The following is a 23,946-nucleotide window of genomic DNA, read 5'->3' as shown; positions in this document are numbered from 1 at the left end:
GACGAGCAGCGGTCCACGCAGGACAGGCCCTCGGCCTCCATGCCTGGCCCCGTCCCCAAGGGAAGCCCTTCTCACCACGATCATGCGCGGGTTCAGCAGGGTCAGGTCCAGGTCGTGGATGTCAGGGTACCGCGGGTAATCCTCGGCCATCTCAGCGTAGGAGAGGCGCGGCTGGCTGGCGCTCTGCAATCCCAACCGAGACAGTCCTCGCACCGAACGCGGCAACTGGCAGGGTCACCTTTAGAGACCTCCCCCTCTGCGTCTGAGAGCAGGGCGGGGCAGAGCAGGGGCCAGGACAGGTGCTCCACAGCCAGTTCTCTGCCAATTCCTAGCTGTATCTCCCTGGGCCAGTCTCCTAATTTCTCTGAACTTCCCTTTCATCTGTAAAACAGACCTGAGCTATTCTAGAGTTTCAACGAGAAAGGTGCTAATAGTAGCTGTGTGGGGTGACTTGTGTCACCCCAAAAGATACGTCAGAGTCCTAACGCCTGGTACCTGTGAACGTGGCCTCATTGGAAACAAGGCCTTTGTGGATGGAATCAAGTTAAGATGAGGTCATACTGGATTAGGGTGGGCCCTAAACCCAATGACTGCTGTCCTTATAAGAGAGGAGAGAACACACAGGGAGAGAGTGGGTGACGAGGAGGCAGACGTGAGAGAGGAGCCTCCAGTCGAGGCAGGCCGGGGGCTGCTGGCGCCCACCACAAACGAGGAAGGCGCCTCCGGAGGAAGCACGGCTCTGCCGACACCTGCACCTCGTCCTGTGGCCTGAGAACTCTCAAAGAATACCCTGCTGTTGTTTGAAGTCGCCCAGGTTGCGGCGACTGGAAATGGCGGCCACAGGAGACTCACAAGGGAGCTCTGTTACTCCTCCTGTGTTCTGAGTCTTCTGGACTTTCCCTCAGCTCTCACTGCTGCTGACCGTCACCGGGCAGCGGGGCCGCCACTACCAGCTCTCGAGCGGGGCACAGGAAGCACGGGTGCTGGTCACCGCTCCGCCCCGCTCTCCTCCCCTCTGCACACAGCCCTCGCCGTCCACCACTGACTCGGGCCAGCTCTGGCGGCTCCTGTGTGCAGGCAAGGCCCTGTGCAGTCTGGCCCACTTCATGCCTCCAAATTCCCTGTCCCCTGTGCTCCGCACGTGACCTTTCCCCCATTCCAGCAGGGCTGGGCCTCCCCACAGGCCACCCCCCCAAGCCTGAGCCTTTCCACCCATGGCCTTTTCTGTCCTGCCCATGTGAGCTGCTCTTCTGCAGGCCAGTGAGACCACGAGTGACCTCAGCTGGCTGCCCACAGGCAAGACACAAAGCAGGAGAGTCAGTTTGGAAACCAGTCCTCTGGGTGACTTTTTCAGGCTCCATGTGAAGGGGTGAAGTGTGTCCCAGGTCGCTATAGGGACCACTTTGAACACAGCCCACCCACGCCTGCTATCTCGACAAAAACCAAAGAGAAAAAAGAAAAAAACTACAGGGGAATTGATGAGAAGAAGGGTATTTCTCTGGATGACACATGTAACAAAGCTCATTCATGGCAGAGATTAAAAGCACAAACTATATTAAGAGCCCACCGGCCAGAAGGACACTTAGCAACGGGTGAGGAGACCATGGGAAGAGGCCCTGGAGGGCGACTCACAGCCCTGCTCGGTCTCAGCGCAGGGACCCTGCCTGCAGCGGGGGCCACGGGGCCACACACACCGCTGGACGGCAGGTGCAGGGACTGCGCTTCTGCCACCCTCGCGCCTCCCAGAATCCTGGTGGGGACAAGACAGGCGACTCACCGACTGGCTTTCAGAATAACAAACTCCTCGGACGAGCAGGGTGACGAGCTGTGAGCGCAGGATCAGGCCATGGAAGGTCAGCGGGCGGAAGCGCTCCTCCATGGTCCAGTCTTCGCTCGGGGACTGGTCAGGGTATAGGTTGGGGTAGGGAGTGTATCTGTTACACAAAAACCAGACGCTGCCTGGGACACCCTCAGCAGGACCACTTCCCGTCCACGTCCCCAAGCCCCTCCCCCAGTTCCCCCGGACAGCCCCGGCGGGCGGGGGGCTGACGGCCCCGCAGGCGGCCGCGCTCCCTCACCTCCGCTCGAGCATCTGCTGCAGGAGGTCCTCCTTCTCGCCCGGGTCCTCGGAGGTCACGTGCTCGTCGCACACGTTCCGCAGCTCGCTGGACGGGTAGGACTTCATGGACTGGCTCCGTCTGCGCTGCTCACCGGCGCGGGTGAGGATGCTGCACTTCTGCGGGCGGGAGGGGCGGCGGCGACGGCCAGCTAGTGCGGGCGCACCAGCACCCACGCGGGTGAGGGTGTGGGGGACAGTGCGGGTCAAAAGCACAGGCCTCCACCGCAACTGCAAGAAACCTTCACAGCGGCTCAGGGGCTTGTGATTCAAAGGAGCCTCTCGGAGCCCAAGGTTTTTGCAAGCCCAACCCCCCTGCTCCTCTGATTTGGGGACAGCATCTCAATGCTCCTACGTCATGTCTTGGCGGTCCTGTCAACTGACGTGCCCCCCCAGCCTCCAAAGCCAAGGGTGGGCACGTGACCCAAGCGAGGCAGCGGGACTCTCCCTCAGCGCAGGTGCCTCCCGGTACCTGCAGAGGGGCCCCCAGCCACCTGCTCGCCCAGAGCGCACGGCTCCTGGTCTTCAGCTTTCCTGTCCGCCCTGCAGTTTCCAATGGACGTTTTTCTTTCTTAAGTAGGTCAAAGTCCACTGTTGGCAACTCAGAACCCTCCCCGATACAACCTGCACTGAATACTCAAGACTGCTGGGTAAAACAACAGTCTATCCACGTGCTTGCTGGAGTGGGAATGAACACACATCCTGACGGCCTAACGCAGTCCTTACTCACTGGGTAGTCTGTACTCGCCGTCCAGTCCACACTCTCTGTCGCGTGCAATGAAGAGCGCCGACTTTCACACGAGCCAACCAGGGCCACCCCGTCTCCGGGGTGTGACAAGCACGGGATCACCGCGAGCAGCAGGGAACCGCTTGCCCGTCGCCCACCTCTCCTCCGCGGCCGGTTCCTTTACCTTGTATTTGATGTTGTTGCTGATGAGCTGATTGCCCTTCATGAACTCCTTCTCGTTGCCCCGGTTCTCCGTGACCACGGGGAAGGCGTGGTGGACGGTGGTGCGCAGGATGCTGACCAGAGACTGGATGCGGGTGTGCGGGTACACGTAGGTCAGGTTGGGCTCCATGACGTCGCTGGCTCGCAGTCTGGGGGAGGGAGGGAAGCGGTCCAGCCTCACGACAGAGTCCACGGCACCGGGAGCGAGCCGTGACGGAGCTGCACTGCCTCTCCTGCACTGCCTGGACCACCTGGGCCCCTTTTCCGAACCATCTCTAGCAGTTCCTGGAACAAACCCGCTCCTTGCCACTTCCATCCCCTTCGCTCATGCTGTTCCCCATGCCTGGAATGCCCTTCCTTGCTCTGTCAGACGCGTGGGCCAAGACCCTCAGCTCAATATGAATGTCCCCCCTCCACAAACCTCATCCAATTGCTCAGGGGTTTGGCCATCGCTCCTCAGCACCCCATGGCACATGCCAGTATCACCACTGAACTGCTAATTATACTGGAATTAAAATAAAAATGTTCGGGCGTCCCTTTAGACCAGGGAAGGCAACTGTCACCCACAGGTCCAATCTGGTCACGCTCGCTCGTTTACATGTTGTCTGTGGCTGCTTCTACACTAAAACGGCAGGACAGAGAGCACATGGCCTGCAAAGCTGAAAATATTTACTATCTGGCCCTTTCCAGAAGTTGGCTGACCCCTACTTTAGACTTTAAGCACCTTGCATGAGCCCAGACATGGGAGGCCTGAACTATCTGTCGGCTGATGGATAAGCTGGTGATTATGCCCAGAGGAATCACTGCTGATAGGACAACACCTCGCTGGGCACACACGAGGCAGCTAGTTCTCACTCACAGGGTTTGGACCCTGAATTTAAACATTCAATCATAACACTTCCTATTTAACCAGAACGCCACAGCGGCCGAACCATCCACGAAGCGGCCCTGCCCGCCCCAGTCCCCAGCTGCACGGGGCCGCTCCACCGTCCCGAACACACTTGGGTACAGACGTGCTTGCTGTTGGAAGGACCTTGCTGTTGTTACTTACCTTCTTCCAACCCAAAAATCTGAATTACCGTTTCCTACCTAATACAAACATTCCTGGGCCCTAGAGTTTGTAAATTCTGGAACTAGGACATGAAGAGAAATCCTGGCCTTACTTGTCCATTTCCACCTTCGTCTCCCATTCTAGAAGCGGCACGCCTCGCAGGCCCACGTGGATGTCATAAATGCCCTTATTGAAAAAGTCCCCTGTCCATTTGGCCACCTGAAACACAAAGCAAAGACTTGAAAAGAGGCTGCTGTGGGGGAACTTGGCCCTGAACCTGAAGGAGGCCTAGAAAGGGGGCGTGCTCACCATCAGGGTGATCATAATGGGGAGGCCATAACTGATCTCGTTGGTAGACTCAATCAGGATGACCGTGAGACTGATGGTCATACGGACGACCCCACCCAAGAAAGCCGCAGCACCAATCAGGGCAAAGGTTCCCGAATAGATATGGCCCAATCCAATGTAGCTGGTGAAGAAAGAAACCAAGAACATGCCTTAGAATCATATTGGGGGTGCGGGAGGGAGCTGTGATTTGCACACCTGTGCATACGTACTCAAGTGCACGCTCAGGCGCATGCACGCGCGCACACACACACACACACACAGTACCTTTTGAGAACGTTGGCAACTAAACGTCCAAAAGCAGCTCCACATAGCAGGGAAGGCACAAAAAGGCCACTTGGAACAGAAATGCCGTAAGTCCAACATGCAAGCATGAAATAGAGGACGAAGAACAACGCCAAAGTGATGGGGCTAAAAGTACCTGCAAAGCCAGAACAGACCGACCTGAGTCCCGCTAAGATGCCTGCCAAGGCCCATCAGACTGCGTTGGCTCCCACCAGGTCCTTCTGTGCCCTGACCGGTTCACCTCCAGCACCGGAGGCAGACACCCCAATCTTGTCTGGGTTGGCATTACCAATGAAAAGCCCTGTTCTCGCTCAGAATGAAGGGCAAGACTGGCTGTGTCTGACAGAGGAGTAACCATTTGTTCCCTGCCCCAAACCGCACCCTCCCGGATACTCACTATCCTGGTGGAAAAGCTGAAGGATGCCAGACTCCTGCGGGTTGAAAAAGAGTGTGGCCATGTCATTGTAGGTCTCATTGGGACAAAAAAAGGTCTTGATGCTGGAATTCACTTCTTCTGACGTGACCTAAGAAGCAGGAATCAAAAAGTCAAATAAGGGCCCCTGAGTAGGGCATTTGAGACTTCAAGTGGGATGTCTCCAACGAGGTCGAAAAAGTCTGGTTTGCAAGCTTTACCCGTAAATTAAACAGGCAGCAGAAAAAAGATCGATCCCCAAGAGCAGCCAACCGTGATACGGTATGTTCCTTGCGTTCTGAGAAAGAAAGAGTCAGGAGGAGGGCCCTGTTCATGCACATTCGTAACAAAAATGTAACTACACTTCGGGTTCACCGTGGTCTGGCTCTGCCTCCTCTCCCAGGGCTAATTTTGTCAGTGGTACTGCGGGAAGCCTGGCCCCAGAGCACCATGGATGGTGGAGGACGAGGCAGGGGACCGACAAGTGGCCGGGAGGGGACAGGCGTCTGCGGAGGAGAGTCCAGGGCATGGCCTGACCTAACGCCCCAACTTTGTCCCAAATGGAAAAAGCCTCCACCCGAGTTTGCTGCAGAAGAAAGCCCACGTACACGAGGCCCGATGCAGACGCTGCGCTCCTGGCTGCCTCGCCCACCTGGCTGAACAAAACCCAAGCTGGGAGAAGAGGTTATTTCTCCACATCCCAGCCCTCTCATTCTCTTCATCGTTTTGTGTGAGCAGATGAGATCCGGGCACTGCTGGACTCATTATAGGGCGAGGGTATCTGTTTTCTGGTTGGCGATGTACAAGTAGCACAGGGGGCAGACCTCACATCTATCACTGGGCAAACAATTAGAGAGTGTTTCTTGCAAAGTTAACTAAGCAGACAGACTTTGCCTGGATTCCATTCTATCGATATTAATGACACTGTAAAGATGCCCTTATGTGGACCCTGTAACAATACTAGGCGATGGGTTTGTATAACCCTACCAGGTGGACCTGGCTGGGCAACACAGCCGGGTGAAGGCTGCTGTAGGAGACAGGAGAGCGCCCCCTATCGGCAGAGCCTGGCAGGGAGGAGCTGGCAAAGGAGACGCGTGTGCAGAACAGTGAAGGGGGGGACAAGCTGAGGCGACAGCTTAATCACCAGCACATGCAGTTTCCCAAACTATGTCTAGAGGAACTTAGTCCCGAAGGTGCTCTGGAAAGAGTCCTGTGGTCAAACGCATACAGAAGTATCACAGCACTTGCTAGAAATCGGTGTATCTGTGAAAAGCAGAGAACAGGCTCCATGATCAGGCGGATTTGACTCTCACGCTGCCACCCTCTAGTGACCTTGGGAAAGGCCTTTCATTTTGTGAAGCTTCCGTTTCCTCATCTATGAAATGGGAATAATACCCACCTCATGCTATATATTACTAGCTGGGTAATCTCAGGCAAGACCTCAGTTTGCCTCAGTTTTCTCATCTGTAAGATGGGAACAATACTAGCCAACGTGGCAGTGGTAAGGACTACGTGAGGTCATGTATGTACAGTGCTTAGTAGAACACCTGGCACACAACAAACACTCCAAACATTCCTAACACTTACTGGAACTTTAAAGGCCCTGAGAAGTCCTGTATTAAAGAAACCTACTCAGCTCTGGTTAACTCATCTGACCACAGAATCCTTTTCCATTTGTTTGCTCTTGAATCACGTGTATCAATGTTCCTTAGAACACACATTGGAAAATATTGGTCTGGTAACGAGGTGGCCTTGGGGAATAGCCAGTAACAGGGATCAACAAACTTTTCCTGTGAAGAGCCAGACAGTTAATATTTTAGGCTGTGCAGGTCACAGTCTCTGTCACATGTTCTTCTGTTTTGTTTTGTTTTTTTTCCCCCCAACGCTTTTATAAAAATGTAAAAACCATTCTTAGCTTGGGGGCTACACAAAAACAAGCAGTTGCCGAGGGCCAGATTTGGCCCATGGACCGCAGTTTGCTGACCTCTGACCTAGTACATTCTAGCCATTCACTGACTGTTCCTGGGGACACGGAAGAGGCAGCCACTCAAGACAAAAGCCCAAAGGGGCTCAGAGGGACTCGAGTGGCTCCCCGGGGGCAACAAGACATGTACTTAGAGAACCTCCAGCCTCCACCCTAGAGGCCAGCTCTCAGACCCACCGGACTGGACCGAAAAACACAGGGTGCAGTAAGCTCTAATGCCTACCTCACTCAACTGGCTCTTTCGGGCAAAGGTGCTAGAAAACATCACATACTCCTAGGAAAGGAAAAGGAGAAATGCAAAGAGGAGGTATGCCAGTAAATGACCTAAACCCAGAAAAACTAGAAGATGCAGGAAGAGCCAGGACCACCGTGTGCCCTGAGGCAGGCATTCCTTTCTCCCATCTGAGGGGTGCCTCTCACATCCGGAGGGTGAGGCTGGCGGGCACCTTTCAGGGGTGGGGGGTAGAAGAGTAAACAGGCTCGGAGGAGAAGCAGACAGTCAGCATCCTGAACGTCTGTTTCCAATTAGTTTTGTTCAACAAAGAGAGAGAGGGAGGGAAGGAAGAAGGGAGGGGGACGGGGGGGGGAAAAGAGAGAGGGAGAGGAGTACCCTCTATGAGAGCCAGGACTGTTCACAAAAGTGAGAAAGAGAAAGTTTGGTGCACATCCTCTCTTAGGTAAAAAGACTACTACAATGCCCGCCCCACCCCGGGCAATCTGAATCAGGTGTGGAACAATGAACCCAACACATCTATTAGCTCTAAACCGAGGCAAGCCGTACATTTCTGGATTCTTCTGCTTCGCGGGTGTAGGACAAAGGTAGCAGGTGCACCAGGGTTACCTGGAGTGGGAAGGAGTCATTGCCGACTTGACTTGCGGAAGACATCTGTCGGCATTCTCCTAACACCATGGAGGCCACAAACACCACCACGGTGGTCACCACAGATACCAAGAGGCTCTCCAAGACTCTAGGAGGCAAAGCGCAGCTGTTACTGTGGATAAAAAGTCACCTGGTCCTGGGAACTCAGAAACTCCCTACCCACAACCCTCCTTTCCCCCAAGAGCACGCACAGCAGCCCCTGCTCAGTTAGCGCGCGTGCAGAATTTATCAGTGACTTGCTGCATTCCGGCAATTTGCATGTAAAAAGTGGGTAGCCAGTAACGTGGGCTGCTGCGGCCACATCATCTCTCTCCGAGGAATGAAAGGCCTTCCATTTTAAGTCCGGAGGCGAGAGTCTCGTGAGAGTGCACCCCTCGGCGGGGCCAATACTGACTTTGTCATGTGTCCTGGTGACCAAGTCCAGAGAGGCTGGGAGTGAGCCAGTGGCTCTGATATAAATTAAGCTCAGCCTCAGTCTCTTGGCCCATCTGACAAACAGATTTCCATTCTCAGTCTTAGACATGACATGAAAGCTGGTGTGGCAAGTGGGGTCCATTCCCCGGGAGAGATGGCCCGGTCCACACGGGGCCTGGGGGACCACGGCAGGAGGGGAGGTGACTGCGCGGGTACCTGACGAGCTTAGGTTTCGGGTGCACGTTTCGCATACGGTACTTTGCAAGCCTCTTGTTCAGACAGTTGAATGTGGCTCCCAGGAGGCCCCCAACGACCCCCATCACGACGAAGAAACCCAAGTCCATAGCTGTCCAGAGATGACATTTTTTATCAGAGTCAGAGCACTGAGAGAAGGGGCAAGGGAGGGAGAGAGAAAAACCAGAGTGCCCATGAGAACAGGAAGGGACAGGAGCAGAAAAAGACAGAGACGAGAAGCGATCCTGCCTTCTCCCTACGAGAGCCAAAGCAGTGCTGGAATCCTGCCCACGCTGAGCACAGGGCATGCGGAGAGGACAGGGGCCGAGACGCACCTACCCTTCTGACAGCTTCTCTCTGGTACTTGAGAGCAATTTTCACGGGTCAAGAAAGAAATTTTGGGGGCAAGGACAAAACGTACCTTAAACTCGCCAAAGTTCAGCAATCCAGGGAGCTGGAAGGAACCCCAACTTCCAAACTGAATCCCAGAACGGAAGAAGTTGAGGGTGAAGGTGGCAGACATGGAGCAAAAGAGCTAGGGGACAGGTGAAAAAACAAGAACGCTCAATAGCGACAGGTCCTGCTTCCTCCCAGACATGTCCCCATAAGCCTCCTGTTCCGCAAGAGACCTGCCAACTCCAGGTCTGGACACAGGGCTCTGGTAAACACGGCAGTAGATACACCACAGGTGTGAAAAGTTGGAAATCAGGCTATTAGGAGTTTTCACTCAGCCTTTTGTGAAGGACTATTTATTTACAGCCTATTATGCACCAGACCCTCTGCCAAAAAAGGAACAGTAAACACCAGAGGAAGAATGTGCTCCCCTGAGGGAGGAGACGGGGGTTCACATCAGGACCACAGCCGGTCTCACCTACTGGGTCGGATGGTTCCTCAGGAGAGAATAACAGCAGCTTGACTAAGGATGGGAAGGGTGTTAATATGGGAAGTACAGCAAAGTCCACAGTTTGGAGGTTATGGGTGTCTAGAGCAAAGGAGGTTCCAGTAACGTCAACTCTCCTGGTCTCATCAGAAGCACAGGTTAACTAAAACTATCGATTAAATCGAGCCTTTTATCACCATGAAACGTCCCTCATTCACTTCGGTAATTCCCCTTGTCTCAAAGTCTCCTTTAACATTAAGAAACTACTACACCAGCCTTATTTTGGTTAGTGTTTGCATGGTATACCTTTTCTGCTCCCGTTATTTCCAGATATTTGTAACTGTATTTAAAGTATGACTCTGGTAAACAGTAAAAGAGGAAAAAAAAAAAAACTACTGGTAAATGTAACGAGTAAGAGATGTCCAGTTTAAACTTGGGGGGTGTGGTTAAGTTCAGGGGAAGGTCTTCCTCACCACTTTCCACGTGAGCCCTTGGTTCCAGAAGGACGAGCCCTCCTCCAGACTGAACAAGGTACCCCCAATGGGGGCCCCGAAAGCTGCAGCGACTCCGGCAGCCGCCCCTGCTGATACAAAATCCCGCTTGTCTCTGAGGAGAGAAGAGAGAGACGGTTTATCTGAGAAACAGCCCTCAGGCTGCAAAAGGCAATTTTTCACTTCCTTATGCACTGACATTTTAACATCTCGAGACGCACGAACAGTCAGGGCTCATGAAGGGCAGGTCTCTGGGGAGGCAACTCGGCAGCCATCGCAGTTCACCTACGAGCCAAAAGCTCTCCCCAGGAGGAGCTCCGCCAGCTGGGGCGGCTCCCTGATGTCAGTCGACTCTGAACATGGATTCTCAGGAGGCAGACTGGAGGGTTCTGGTGTCACCGCTGAGCCACTGGCTCATCAGACCTTCCTTCCAGAAAGCCCAGCACCAGAGAAAACGTACAAGTGTGGCTGTGAGCAGAGGGGCAGGTGACTGAGCGGCAGGAACGCCGAGGCGAGAAGGCGACCGCAGCCCGGGCCCTGGGCCCCTGACCGCAAGGGCCTGGCCAGGTGTGCAGGTCAGTAACACACGCAAAGCCCGCGGGCTGAAGAGTGCCCGGAAGAAGCCTTCCAACCCCGAGACGTGGCTGCCCAAGCAAATAAACTCCATTCTTGATAACATGCCTGTGGACTTTCCTGGTCGTATGTTTGATCTTGGACCACATTCTTCATTGTCTGAGATGCTTCTAGGCCCTACGTTATGACAAAATAGAAGCCATGATGCCTGCTTGGCCCTTGTGCTCCTAATCTTCAGAAGAATAATTCAAAGCCCACCTCCTTCTGGACGGTCGGGTTTTGCACGCAGCCCGCCCAGCAGGGGAGGCTGTGAGCCGGACTAGAGCAAGTGTAGGGTCTCAGTGGCAGTAAATGAACGGCTTGTTTTTTCCAAAAAAACCCCCAATTTCCAACCTTTCCATACCTGTCACTTCGGAAATAGGGGAAGTTAAACTGGATCTTCCGTAAAGAGATGCTCTGAAACTAAAACAAGAGAAAACAAAGTTAGAGAGGGGCCCGAAGCTGCAGGATCCACAGCGCCGGGGGGTCCCTGTAGCCTGAGCGCACCTGCACAGGGACCGTGAGAAGGAGAGTCCAGGGCAGCAGATGGGAAAAGAGAGGTGACTTTGGGGAGGAACTTCTTTTCCTGCCCCCAAATTTCTAGGCTCTTCAGAAACTGCATTTTGTACATAGTGAGTGAGTCCGGAAGGAAAAGGGGAAAGAGCTGAGCGAAGGGTTGGGCGGAACTGAAAGCTGCTGCAGATGTAACGAGGCGGTCACTGAGGAACAGGCAAGGAAGGGGGCCAACTCTTAACCTGCTCGACAAAACTTCAGGCCGCCACACAGCAACTCCCTCCCCTTAGAACATGAGATGTAAACGTCTGTAAGTGACAGTTCACAAGGAACTGAGACTTCGCCACGTGGACCAGCCCGCGAGAATGGGAGCCGGGGAGTCCTGAGCGAGCTCCTTGGCCTCCCTAAGCCTCAGCTCCTCATCTGAGAAGGAAGATGAGGACAGCTAAACCTTTGAGGTGGCTTTAAAGAAAGGAGTCAGTATATGAGAGTCTGGCCCAGACAGCACCTAACGCTAATGAACAGCAGCTGTTACTCCTGCGTTGCTTCCAAAGGAATCTATTCCAAAGGAACAGACCTGCGCCTGAAGCCATCTCCGCCGAGGCTTCCAGCCTCTCCTGAGACGCTCCACAAAGCCACCCTGTGTGGAAGCGCTCGGCAAAGGCTGCGGGAGCACCGGGTGACTTTCATTTGAACAGACTTTCTCTCTGTCCCATTCCTGCTCCTAGGACTCAGCAGGGCTTCGTTAAAGCCTCGAGGTACCGACTACCTGCTCTCCTGGGAGACAGACCGCATCATTTTCTCGTCAACCCAAAGTGACAGCAGATTCCGAAGCCGTGTTGGGATGCTCCCGACGGATTTTTTTCCAAATTCAGCCACAGACACGCCCCTGCGCAGGAGGCCCACTCGGAGGGGTAACCCGCCCCCGCAGACCATCAACCCTTACCTGCGGGAGGCCAGCCCCTACCACTGCTCCACTGTGGATCATGGGGCCTTCCTTCCCCACAAAGAGCCCTGGAACAGGTGGAAAAGGGGGAGGCCGTCAGTGAGCACAGAACGGTCTGGGTCAGGAGACCTTTGTTACATAGACCTTTCTCTTGACAACTATAAAACAAAGATGATCCTATGGCTTTGTAAGAGAAAGAGTGAGTCAAATTCCCATCAAACAGGAGAAAATAGTCTTGAAATTCTACATCGGGGGTCAGCAAACCATAGCCTGTGGGCCAAGACAGCCTTGCTGCCTGTTTTTGTACAGCCTGAGAGAGCTCAGAGTGGTTTTTACATTCTCACATGGATACATTTTAAGTGGTTATGTAAGTTTAAGCACCTACCTAATAGCTTCTTTTCTTGCCTCTTGGCCCACAGAGTCTAAAATATTTACTATCTGGCACAAAAACTTGCTGACTTTGCTAAAAGCCAACTCCACAAACCAACAGACAGTAGTTCTACTTCAAGACTCAGTGGTGTGCTGGTCAGATATCTCTGAATGGTAACTAATTCACAGCGTCTGCCTTTAAAAAATAACCCATCAACAAACAGTGCAGAAACCTGTTTGAGGCTGGGGCCTTCAAATCCGAACCTACTCAGTGTACACACATGATGCTTCTTGTCATCTTCGCCCCTTGAACGCTTGAAGGATAAAGGTCAGAAAGACCCTCCTTACCTCCAGCCACACTGAACAGCACTCCAAAGACTTTGCAGAGCAGGGTCCGGAGACGCACGATTCCGGGCACCTTCACACCATTCAGATAGCATTTGATCTCGGGTATCCCAGAACCCGCTGCCACTGGCTGATGGGGAAAGCAGGTACACCCAGAAACTCAGACTCCACTGGGTCTGCGGTTCACCCTGGACAGCCTCACTCAAGAGGGCGAACTGACCCTCCTCGCCAGAGCAGCACCCACCCTCCTGCCCCCCGTGGGCCTGTGAAACCAGAGGCTGCCCCTGCCCCCCGGGCTTCTGACTCAGTAGGTCTGATGCATTTCTAGCAAGTTCCTGGTGATTCAGCATCACCTGGGGGGGCCTTTCAACAATCGATGCCAGCCTTCACTTATGCAGAGTCTTACCTCATTCGTCTAAGCTGGGTATCAGTCACTTTTAAAGTTATTTTAACGTCTCTTAAAGTTTAAAGTATTTAAGTTTGAAGTATTTTAAAGGTATTTAAAGTCATTTTTACCGTTCCCCAGGTATTTCTAATGTGCTACCAAGGTTGAGAACAAACCTCCTTGTCTAGATTGTTCCTCTTTAATCTCACCAGAGGCTGAAACCACTTTCCGAAAACATCTCTAAGTGAATGAGAGACCACTTTTTCTATGGGAATCTATATTCGAAGTTAGATCAGTTTCTTGACATTTCGAAAATGGAGATGGAAAAAATGAGCGCAAAACCTCATGAGCAAAAAGGCAACACCCCACCACCTCACCTCAATTAGGACAAGAAGGCTCGCGAAGAAGACAAAAGTCAAGTTGAAACCCAAGAGTTCAAGGAGGGACAGGGCAAGGCAGCCTTTCTGGCTGCACTCCTCCACCGCTACAGACGTGGGGTTAAGGAAACCGTGCCCGCTAGCTGGGGCGGCCCTACCGTCGCTTGAAGTGAGGCAGCTTCTCCTCCTCTGAAGCATGGTGACTGCTTCCTGCACACCTTCCTGCTCTCCGTATATAAACTTAAAAAAAACACAACTGCCTGAGATGTCTCCTACATTAGGAACCATTTTTAAACTATGAAATACTTCAAACATTATGAGAGGTAACGTACAGACACCTGTACTCCCACAGCCCACGCCTTGACAAACCTCAGTGTAACGCCACATTTGCCCCAGCTATGTTTTTGAAAATGAAAACATTAGATACCATTAAAAACAACAACGACAACAACAAAACCCTTCCAGTGTCCCTCCCTCTGTCCTGGAAGAAACCACTAAGCTGAAACTCTTGCACATCCTCCCCTGCAAGTTTCCACGTGCATCCACATTGTTCTAGGTGCTTCTAAAATTAAAACAATGGCATTGCACTTGACGCACATTCTACAGCTGCCTTTTTTCTCTCCCTCAACGCTTTCTGAGAATTAGTCATGTTGATATAAAAGCTCTGGTTCATTTATTTTAACTTCTACATAAAACTGTATCATATGAACATCAATTTTCCCACTCTCCCATTTGGTGCAATTTCAATCCTTTGCAATCACAGAGCTGCAATGAACATCTCTGTGCATGTCTGAGGGCCACATTTAGAACAGAAACTCAGGAGTCAGGAAGGTGCACCTTCCTATGTATTAAATTTTCATTTCCCTGCTGGTGGTGAGGTGAGCCCTTTTCCGCAGGTTTATTTATCAGCTAATTTTCCTCTTCTGAGAATTGCCTGTTCACATCCTTTGCTTGTTTTTCTATTGGGCTGTTTGGGCTTTCTTCTTACTGAGTGGCCGTTCTCCCTCTATTCTGGATACTAATTATTTGTTTCTTAAATGCACGGGAACAACCTCTCCTAGGCTGTAAACTTGTTTTTCAGTTTAGTTATGGTGTTTTATTGTTGTTTGGGGTTTTTTTGTGTGTGTATAAATAGAATATTTACTTTGATGCGGTCAAGTTTATTGATCTTTTCCCCTTCACTCTGTGCCTCCTGGAGTCCTTAGAAATTATTCTGTACTCTCAACATTACATAGTCTCTTCAAGTTTTGTTTCGCCTATTGACATCTGCAGTCCATCTGGAATTAATTTATAGTACAAAGAATCTAATTTTGTATTTTTCCAGGTGGATAACTGATGTCCCAGCATCTTTTATTAACTAATCCATCCTTCCTCACTAATTTATAACACTAGCTCTGTCAGTCACCACATCTCTATATGTGTGTGGGCCAGTTCCTGCTTCTCTATTATTTCCCACTGGTCTAATGGGGTATTCCCGCACCAATAGGATACTGTTTCAATGACTGTAGCTTCAATTACATGTCTTGACGTCTAGGATGGCTAGTTCCCTGTCTGTTGTTCAAAACTGTCTCAGCTACTCTGGGCTCTTTACTATTCCACACAAATTTAGGAAGAGACTTTTTGAGTTCCAGCAACAAATCTATTGGAATTTCCATTGGGACCACCATGAATTCATAGATTGATCAGGGAAAATAGGCATCTGTGCTTCATGTCTTACTAACCATGAACATGAGCATCTCTCTATTAAAGTCTTCCTCTCGTGTCCCTTGATGATAATGAAAAACCTCAAACCCAAGTGGCTAATACGTAGCTCTTCAAAGATCACATCTGCTGTTAAACTCACTTCTAGACAGGAAAGCAGCGTCAGCAACTGCTGACGTCCGGAAACACCAAGACCCGTGAAAAGGATACACGCCTGCACCACTCCGAACTTGAGCTGGGTGAAGAGCCGCACAAAGAAGTCCACGAAGAGACCCACCTGTGAAGAGCACGTGAGCGGTCACCCAGGTCTCCCCGCTGTCACAGGCGCTCCCCTTGAGGCACCGCCCCTTCCCCCCACTGCCTGTTCTCGCTGGTCACCTGCACCGATGTTACCAACAGGCCACGCGTCCTTAGTCACTGTGGCTATAGGAGGGCGCCACCTGAGCCTGGCGCCACGGCCCCTCCAAGCACAAAAGAAAGGGGTGCAGCTAAGTTATCAGAAGGAGAGTTAAAACACAGAGGGAAAAGGATGGTAAAAAAGATCTGAGACCGGGCTTCCCTGGTGGCGCAGTGGTTGAGAATCTGCCTGCCAATGCAGGGGACACAGGTTCAAGCCCTGGTCTGGGAGGATCCCACATGCCGCGGAGCAACTGGGCCCGTGAGCCACAACTACTGAGCCTGCGCATCTGGAGCCTGTGCTCCGCAACAGGAGAGGCCGCGATAGTGAGAGGCCTGCGCACCGCAATGAGGAGTGGCCCCGCTTGCCGCAACTAGAGAAAGCCCTCGCACAGAAACGAAGACCCAACACAGCCAAAAATAAATAAATTAAAAAAAAAAAAAAAAAAAAGATCTGAGACCAAGGAAGACCACTAGTGCTTGGAGAGGAATAGTACAGAGATGTGTGAGGGCCTGCTCCACTCTTTCCAAATGCAGTGTCAAAAAGCCTTTGCGTGCTTTAAAGGGCATCAGAGTTGCGTGGCAAGAGAAGTATGAAAAAGTGTCAGGATTATGATTTTTAAAAAAGGAGTGGGGGGGGGAGGCAGTCTCTGTTATAAAGACAAACAACTTATTCGCCGGCTGGAGCTTGCCCTCTGACCCCCTCCGCCCCTTGGCCCATCATCTCCCCACGCCCCGCCTGCTCACCAGCCCTGTGCAGACTCCAATGGCAAACACCATCATCCACTTCACCGCCTCATACCTGCGACCTTTCTGTTCACAAAGGAAAAAAATGACTGCATCACTGCAGGCTTATGATGACAGCAGGGAGGGAATACATTTCAGCCAACCAGTTTTAGACTAAATTCCATACGGACAGCAAGCACGGTGATGATGTCTGGGGTGGCAGGTGCTTTACAATGTAAGAATGAAGAACGCTAAGGGCCGGGCCAGGAGCACTGACAGTGGGCACTCTGGTTGGCAGGTTGAAGGACTAAGTAATAAATGCAGATATCTCATATAAAGGGTTAAGAGGCCAAGGGGTAAAGAAATTTACTTGAGTATTTAGAACAGAAAAAGAAGCTGTCCTAAGACCTACTTGGTCCCAAGATATCAATAAGGGACTCACCTTATTATCCATGGTCTCCAAAACTTCCAGGTAAGGGTCATTGATACAGCGATCATAATCCAAACTCTGAAAGAGGGACGTGTGAGTTAAAAAAAAAAAAAAAAAAAAAAAAAAAAAAAAAGTCACAAGCCGATCGGAAGAATTACCGAAACCTGGAAAGGGATAAAACTCCCGGTTCCTGCCACTCAAAGCACAGACGGGCACAGCAGCACCCAGGAAGAGCTTGTCAGAAACGCACACCCTCAGCCCCCTCAGACCTGCAGTATCGCAATCTGTGCTTTATACGGACATTTCAGCAGCACTGCTTTAGGTGTATACGTCACACTTTAGGAAGTTTTTTGTTTTATTTTTAATTAAATTAAATTAATCAATTAATTAATTTTGGGCTGTGTTGGGTCTTTGTTGCTGCGTGCGGGCTTTTTCTAGTTGCGTCGAGTGGGGGCTACTCTTCGTTGCGATGCGCAGGCTTCTCATTGCAGTGGCTTCTCTTGTTGCGGAGCACGGGCTCTAGGTGCGTGGGCGTCAGTAGTTGTGGCACACGGGCTCAGTAGTTGTGACTCGCGGGCTCTAGAGCTCAGCCTCAGTAGCCATGGCGCACGGGCTTAGCTGCTCCGCGGCATGTGGGATCTTCCCGGACCAGGACTCAAACCCGTGTCTCCTGCGTTGGCAGGCGGATTCTTAACCACTGAGCCACCAGGAAGTCCCAAGAAGTTTTAAACTATGTATTTTCAAGTGTCCTGTTTCTGCCAAACATTAAAAGACCTTTAGCTGTCACTAGTGTTACCCAACTTACTCTATTAGATGAACAAATACTTCAATTAACCTGAACCAAATTAATTTAGAAAGTCTAATTTTAAGTATCTTCTGCAGTTCGTGTCTGTGAAAAAGAGGTCACGAGACAAACGTGGAGACTGTTTTCCTTAAACTTCACAGAACACAGCTGTTCTGCAAACGCTTTGCAGGTGGGCCAGAGTCATTTCAAGAAACAATTCAAAGGAAATAATTTTATTTCTACGTCTTGCATGAGAAGCAGCAGTTTGGCACCAAAGGAAAACAGTCTTCTGTGTGCTCTCTTCCCATAACCTGTTGCTACCTACATGTCAGCTAGTGAACAAACTGGACACTGGCCCGGTGGCCACACTCCCAGGCAGGAGTTCAGAGTCAGCCAAACAAACACAGGTATGACACGTGACAGTTTTTTCCATTTATATGACTACCCAAAGTCCAAATTCCTTTTTTTAAAGGGTCCTGGAGTAACAACAGGCGACTGATTAAATAAGTTATCATCCAGCCAAATACGGAAGACTATATAGCCATAAAATAATTCTGACAGGTCTACAAAGACAGATGGGGAAAATGTGCAAAAATTAAGTAAAAAAGGCAAGATGCAAAATAAATAAATAAAGGCAGATGCAGAATAAAATGTATAATATAATCCTATTTTGATTAAATAAAATTAAGATTTGTATGTCAGCATACAATGCAAAACATTTGGGAAAACTGTTAACAGTGGTTATCTCTGGTGTTTTAGGAGGCATTCACATCTGGATATGATTTAAAATTCTCCCAGCAAACATGGTGTACTTTTTATATTAGAAACAAAATTGTTTTCCTGATTACAAAACAAAAAAAACCCAATCTGTAAACTATACTTCTGCTGGGAAACCAGACCCATCCGTGAATGACTAAATATATATATGTATTTAATGATTATATATATATATATATACACATACATATTCTACACATATACGTACATATAGTAGACCCTTGAACAACATAGGGGTTAGGGGAAGCGACTTCCCACACAGTCGAAAATCCGAATTTTGCTATTTCTGCCTCAAAAATGAAGAAACTGATACATGACTCACCCAAGGGCAAGAAGCTGAAACAGTTTGGATACTAGCTCTTTTGATTCCACATATTGTGATCTCTAATGGAACACAAAGTTTTCCCCACACTTAGTTAATTTAAATATCTGTAAAATGAAAATACAGGCACTGCATATAACCTGCATATAAGTGGACCTGAGCAGTTTAAACCTGTGTTGTTCAGGGTCAGCTGTATGTATACACACACATGTTTGTGTATATGTGTGTGTGCATATATACACACATGTATATATTTTTAAATCAATTAAGTGACAGCACATTCTAGGAACAAACAGAAGAAAATTAACATGTTGAAAAATATGACTATCCTTCATACCAAATATGTATAAAAATCACTGGCAATTAATTATTTGCTTGATGGTTCTGTCTAATAACACTATGGCTCCATGAACATTGAAAACGCTTGTAGATGTCCAGAACAGGCAAAGGTATAAAGATAGGAAGTAGATTAGTGGTTGCCTACGGTCAGGGGCAAGAAGAATGGGCAGTGACTGCTAACAGGTGCATGGTTTCTTTCCAGGTGATGAAAATGTTCTGAAATTGATTCGATGATTGCACAACTCTGTGAATATACTAAAAAAACACTGCATTGTACATTTTAAATGGGAAAGTTGTATAGCATGTGAATTATAGCTCAGTAAAGCGGTTAAAAGGGACATTTAGAAACAACTGCAACACCAGAACACCAATCTTTTTTTTTTTTTTTTTAAATAAATTACCTGAAAGTTGGACACTTGGTAAACAGGTACCAATGAACTATATGATCTGTTATTAAAACCTGATATTGTTACTTCTCCTTTGCCATGACTAACTTCCTTTTTATTTCTGCTGTATATGTTGCTCTTTGGTTTGGGGGACTAAGAACTTTCTTAAAAATAAAATTAGTATAGGTGGCCTGCAGGGCTGCTGCCCATGGTTATGAGCAAAAATGCCATCTGGCCATGAGGGCATATGGGGACTGAGATGTAGGCCAAATTCACTCAGGAAGGGCAGCTTAGGGCTCACACAAAAAGCGCCTTCAATGGGCCTTTAGCTGGGGCGTTGCAACGGCTCAGAGGGGGAGGCCTTTTATTCTAAGTCCTCCCAGCTCTGAGGGGTGCCTTTTTCTAACTCAAAAAGGCACTACAGGCCCTGCATGAAAACAATACTGTTTGGTAATGGCCCCATCCCATAAATAGGGAGTTGTTATCATTCAAACCACCTATAATGAAAATAGATGTCAAAACAGGGACTCTACGGACTTCCCTGGTGGCGCAGTGGTTAAGAATCCGCCTGCCAATGCAAGGGACATGGGTTCAAGCCCTAGTCCGGGAAGATTCCCACATGCTGTGGAGCAACTAAGCCCATGTGCCACAGCTACTGAGCTTGCGCTCTAGAGCCCGTGCGCCACAACTACTGAGCCTGTGCTCTAGAGCCCATGAGCCACAACTACTGAGTCTGCATGCCACAGCTACTGAAGCCCACACGCCTAGACCCTGTGTTCCACAACAAGAGAAGCCACTGCAATGAGAAGCTCGTGCACCACAGCAAAGAGTAGCCCCCGCTCACTGTAAGTGAAGAAAGCCTTGGTGTGGCAGCAAAGACCCAACACAGTCAAAAATAAATAAATAAATAAATAAATTTATAAAATAAAAAAAAAAAAAACCTCAATTTAAAAAAAAAAAACAGGGACTCTAACATCTTGTAAGACCCCCAACTTATCAAAGAGTCAAGTATGTGCAATGAACTCTTTCTAAGGCAAGAAAGAACACATCTTAGAAAGAGCTTCAAAAGAAAGGTTTTCTAGTTGATCCCTCATAAATAAAATCTGGGCAGACTTTTCTGATTACGTGCCTAGCTAAATTTGCTCTTACACATAGCAAATGCTCTCAAGAAGCTCATATGCAGAGATGGTTAATTGAGAAATATTAACGACTCACACAAAAGAACATTAGCCCATAAAATTTACATAAATATGCATATCAGCTGAAAGTAAATGCATTACAAATATGAGTGCAATACAGTGAAAGGAGTGAAGGAGCCGGGGGAACAGTAGGTCAATGGAGCACAGATGCCGTAGTGAGCTCCCAGGAGTAGGATGAAGGCTGAGACAGTGTCAGTCGTAGTAACAGTCAGGATATCACCAGGCTCAGGCTCAGGCTCAGGCTCAGGCTCAGGCTCAATGAGGGAATGCAAGGTGACAGCACAATATGGACTGTCTCATACTAATTCCTGCAAGTCTCTCAACTATGTACAAGCAAACAAATATTTAAGAAATACGAGACAATACATCAGTGGATACAGTGCTTTTTGATTGATCACATCAGAGCAGCACATTACACTATACCACTGTGGTACAGTTGGCAAGTTCTAGACTCCTAAAATTATTTTGTTAAGTCAATTGCAAGGGGAAAAAAAAAGATGAAGGTGGAATTGACTTCATCTTAAACCTACTTGACTTAAAAGATATATCACACAAATGCAAGGTGAGGACCTCATTTGGAACCTGATTCAAACGAACTATTAAAAAGTACATATGACATTTATAAGACAACTGGAAAATCTGAACACTGGTTATTTGATATCAAGGAATTATCATGAACTTCTTAGGTATGAAAATGGTATTGGGTTATGCTAAAAAAAAGACATCATATACTAGAGATAGGCACTGAATTACTTGTGGGTGAAATGATGTGATGTATAGAATTTCCTTCAAAATAATACGGGAAGGGGGAAGTGGATGGGAGCATACATGAAACAAGGTTAGGCATGAGCTGAATGACTGTTGAAGCTGCGTGATGAGTACAGGGGGTTTCAATGTACTATTCTGCCTATTTTTGTCTGTTTGAAATTCTCTATAATAAAAGTTTTTTAAAAATTCCATGCGAAGCTATAAATCATAATAGTTACACTAAATTCTACAGCCAGAGTAAGATAAAATATTAGAAAGAAAATTAGTCTGGGTATGTTATTGCTCTAGGATATTGATTTTTTTAAGTCTACCTGACATTTTCTTTAAAGCATTAAACATAGACATGACTAAGCCCACTTCTTGGAATTGATCCTAAGGAAGCAATTAAGGATGAACAAGAAAGGATGGTCACAACGATGCAGTTCATAATATAGAGAAGTCAGATTAAAGAAACTGTGGCACAATGAAATGTTATTCCCCTATTTAGAAAGATATTATAGAAAAGTATCTATTGCTACAAAAATTCTTATCAACTGGGAGGGGAAAACATGTTAAAATAATGTATTTAGTAGAGTCTCACTTTATTACTTAAGAAAAAAACATGGAAAAGGACGTTTAGTAAAGTGAATAATCATCTTTTAACGAGCAGTGTTACGGGTTTTTCCCTAGCTTCTTTTTGTAAATCATTTACAAATCCTCTATCACAACTATGGCTTGTTTTTGCCATTTCAAAAATCATAGAAATGTCATCATAAACTGATTAAATGATAAAAGGCACTCCAGCAGCACTGGCCTTACTACACACACACACACACACACACACACCCCCCACAGACTTTCAGAGTCCCATGCTTGAAATCCAGAACTAAAACCAAGAACTGATAATTCTGAGAGAAGCTGCTTGGGCAGGAAACAATCATCTGAAAACTCAGTTCTCTTAGAAGAGAAGCAAGGTCTCCTGGCCCACACCTGTTACGAGCAAACACTGTCAGTGGCTTTGACTCTGGGTCTCTACAAGTTGTAAAAAAGCAAACGGTCTAATGGCAAACACATGCTCTATCCAGGTTAAGGTGCCACAGATCTATGAAAGCCTGGAGACACACCCAGACCCTGCTTTGGGGCTGAGGTGAGAAAAGGGCTTCTTGAACAGGCCCCTTCCCACAAAGAAGTTACATCTTACCCACTCACTCCCTGGGAGAGAAGGTCAAAGAGCATCTCTGGTTGGAATCCTAATGCTTCGCTCTGAAGTGAGCAGGTCACTCACTACTTATGTTACCCAAGACAGCATCTAAGAATCTTACCTCATAATCTTTCCTTGGAAGGATCTCATCCTCCTCCTCTTGTGTTTCTCCAAGGATGGTCTAGAAAAACAGATGCAGAGAAGGAAGACCTTTTTAATGGTTTTAAAAGTGGAAAGAGGCAGAAGTATTTACTGAAACCAGCTACTAGTTTCTAAATCATCTGGAGCCATTATCATCAAATGGGAACAAGACCTAAAAAAAAAAAAACCTTTTGGGATGGGGGTGATGTGGTGGGGATCTACAGTCATCAGCTGAGCGCTTCATTCCTACTTATACATTCTCCAAATAACCTCTCATCTTCAGGACACTTCAAAGATGTCACTTGCCAGTTTAAGGAGGAAAGAGTTCAGGTTCCGTCTGATAGCATGCCGAGTCTGAAATCAGGAGGGACTTGTCAACTCTGGGGACACAACAACTCAAGTTTTCCCAGGGTGCTTTGCAGAGGGAAGCTGGATTATCAGTGACCCAGAAAGGGTGAGGGATAGAGTGAGAAAGGGCTGGAAAAACTAAGCCAGCTGCATGATATGCACAAAGTCCAGCGAGGGGGCTCACTCCGAAAACACTCGTTTCATTCAAAACTCCTTTCAGATGGAAATAAAAAAAATAAGGATGGGATTAACTGGAGCTGGCCTGGGTTCTCCCTCAGATTCCAGGGAGAGGGTTCTGAGAAATGACCCCAGACTTGGGCACGTGAAGCCTGGCAGATGCTTCGAGAGCCCAGGCTGCGGTCCCCAGGCCCCACCCGCTGCCACCTGCGGGTCCAGCTCGGCCCGGCCCCACCCCCGGCAACGCCTCTCGCTGTCCCTTAGCAACCGCCCCTTCCCCAGCCCGGCTCCACCCGCTTCTTACCAGCTCCTCGGGGGTGCGGGTTTCACGCTCACCACAGCAGCAGCACCACCTGCAGCAGCAGCACAGGAACCCTCTGCACCCCGCCATCTTCCTCCTTTACTGCCACTCTGGACCCCCTCCGCCAACCCCCTCCCACCCGGGATCCACGCCTCACGTGACTGGCCTCGGGGGTGTCACGTGGCCCTCTCGAGCTTGGGAAGAAGACGGGGAGTGGCTGCGGACGGGTGAGGCGAGGGCTCGCGTCACATGACGGTAGAGGGACGCCTTCCAACGAGACTTCTGGGCGCCGCCATGTTGGGGGCGGGGCTTCCGGGCGTCCGCAAGGGTGGTTTCCGCCCTCTGGCCCCGCCTTCCTAAGCAACCTGACACCAGCGCCACGC

General features: G+C 49.2%; 1 protein-coding gene across 7 annotated transcripts in view; it reads right to left on the bottom strand.

Moving 5' to 3' along the window:
• CLCN6 (chloride voltage-gated channel 6) overlaps nt 1-23,849 on the bottom strand; it is a 28,525-nt gene extending 4,676 nt beyond the window's left edge. Inside the window, exons 1-23 of one of the 7 annotated variants that reach the window (XR_005022197.1) lie at nt 23,567-23,849; nt 22,718-22,777; nt 16,854-16,919; nt 16,433-16,498; nt 15,432-15,566; nt 15,117-15,118; nt 13,921-13,984; nt 13,589-13,828; nt 12,830-12,956; nt 12,113-12,180; nt 11,018-11,076; nt 10,024-10,156; nt 9,092-9,205; nt 8,653-8,819; nt 7,984-8,110; nt 5,144-5,270; nt 4,729-4,882; nt 4,426-4,585; nt 4,229-4,335; nt 3,028-3,214; nt 2,079-2,236; nt 1,778-1,934; nt 76-238 (exon numbers count right to left, since the gene is read on the bottom strand). Coding sequence is in view for 5 of the 7 variants with exons in the window: in XM_036871753.1 (XP_036727648.1) it covers nt 76-183; nt 1,778-1,934; nt 2,079-2,236; nt 3,028-3,214; nt 4,229-4,335; nt 4,426-4,585; nt 4,729-4,882; nt 5,144-5,270; nt 7,984-8,110; nt 8,653-8,819; nt 9,092-9,205; nt 10,024-10,156; nt 11,018-11,076; nt 12,113-12,180; nt 12,830-12,956; nt 13,589-13,828; nt 13,921-13,984; nt 15,117-15,118; nt 15,432-15,566; nt 16,433-16,498; nt 16,854-16,919; nt 22,718-22,777; nt 23,567-23,653 (2,673 nt within the window). In the remaining 2 variants the exon portion in view is untranslated. Of the gene's footprint in view, nt 1-75; nt 239-1,777; nt 1,935-2,078; nt 2,237-3,027; nt 3,215-4,228; nt 4,336-4,425; nt 4,586-4,728; nt 4,883-5,143; nt 5,271-7,983; nt 8,111-8,652; nt 8,820-9,091; nt 9,206-10,023; nt 10,157-11,017; nt 11,077-12,112; nt 12,181-12,829; nt 12,957-13,588; nt 13,829-13,920; nt 13,985-15,116; nt 15,119-15,431; nt 15,567-16,432; nt 16,499-16,853; nt 16,920-22,717; nt 22,778-23,566 lie in introns of those variants that run through there. The other 6 variants (XM_036871753.1, XR_005022218.1, XM_036871834.1 and 3 more) reach the window with 6 other exon arrangements.
• Between the last annotated feature and the right edge of the window lie 97 nt (nt 23,850-23,946).

Source organism: Balaenoptera musculus, chromosome 1, assembly GCF_009873245.2.
Source record: "Balaenoptera musculus isolate JJ_BM4_2016_0621 chromosome 1, mBalMus1.pri.v3, whole genome shotgun sequence".
Taxonomy (NCBI): Eukaryota; Metazoa; Chordata; class Mammalia; order Artiodactyla; family Balaenopteridae; genus Balaenoptera; species Balaenoptera musculus.
The sequence above is the reverse complement of the archived record's forward strand: the minus strand, read 5'-3'. Positions and strand labels throughout refer to the sequence as shown.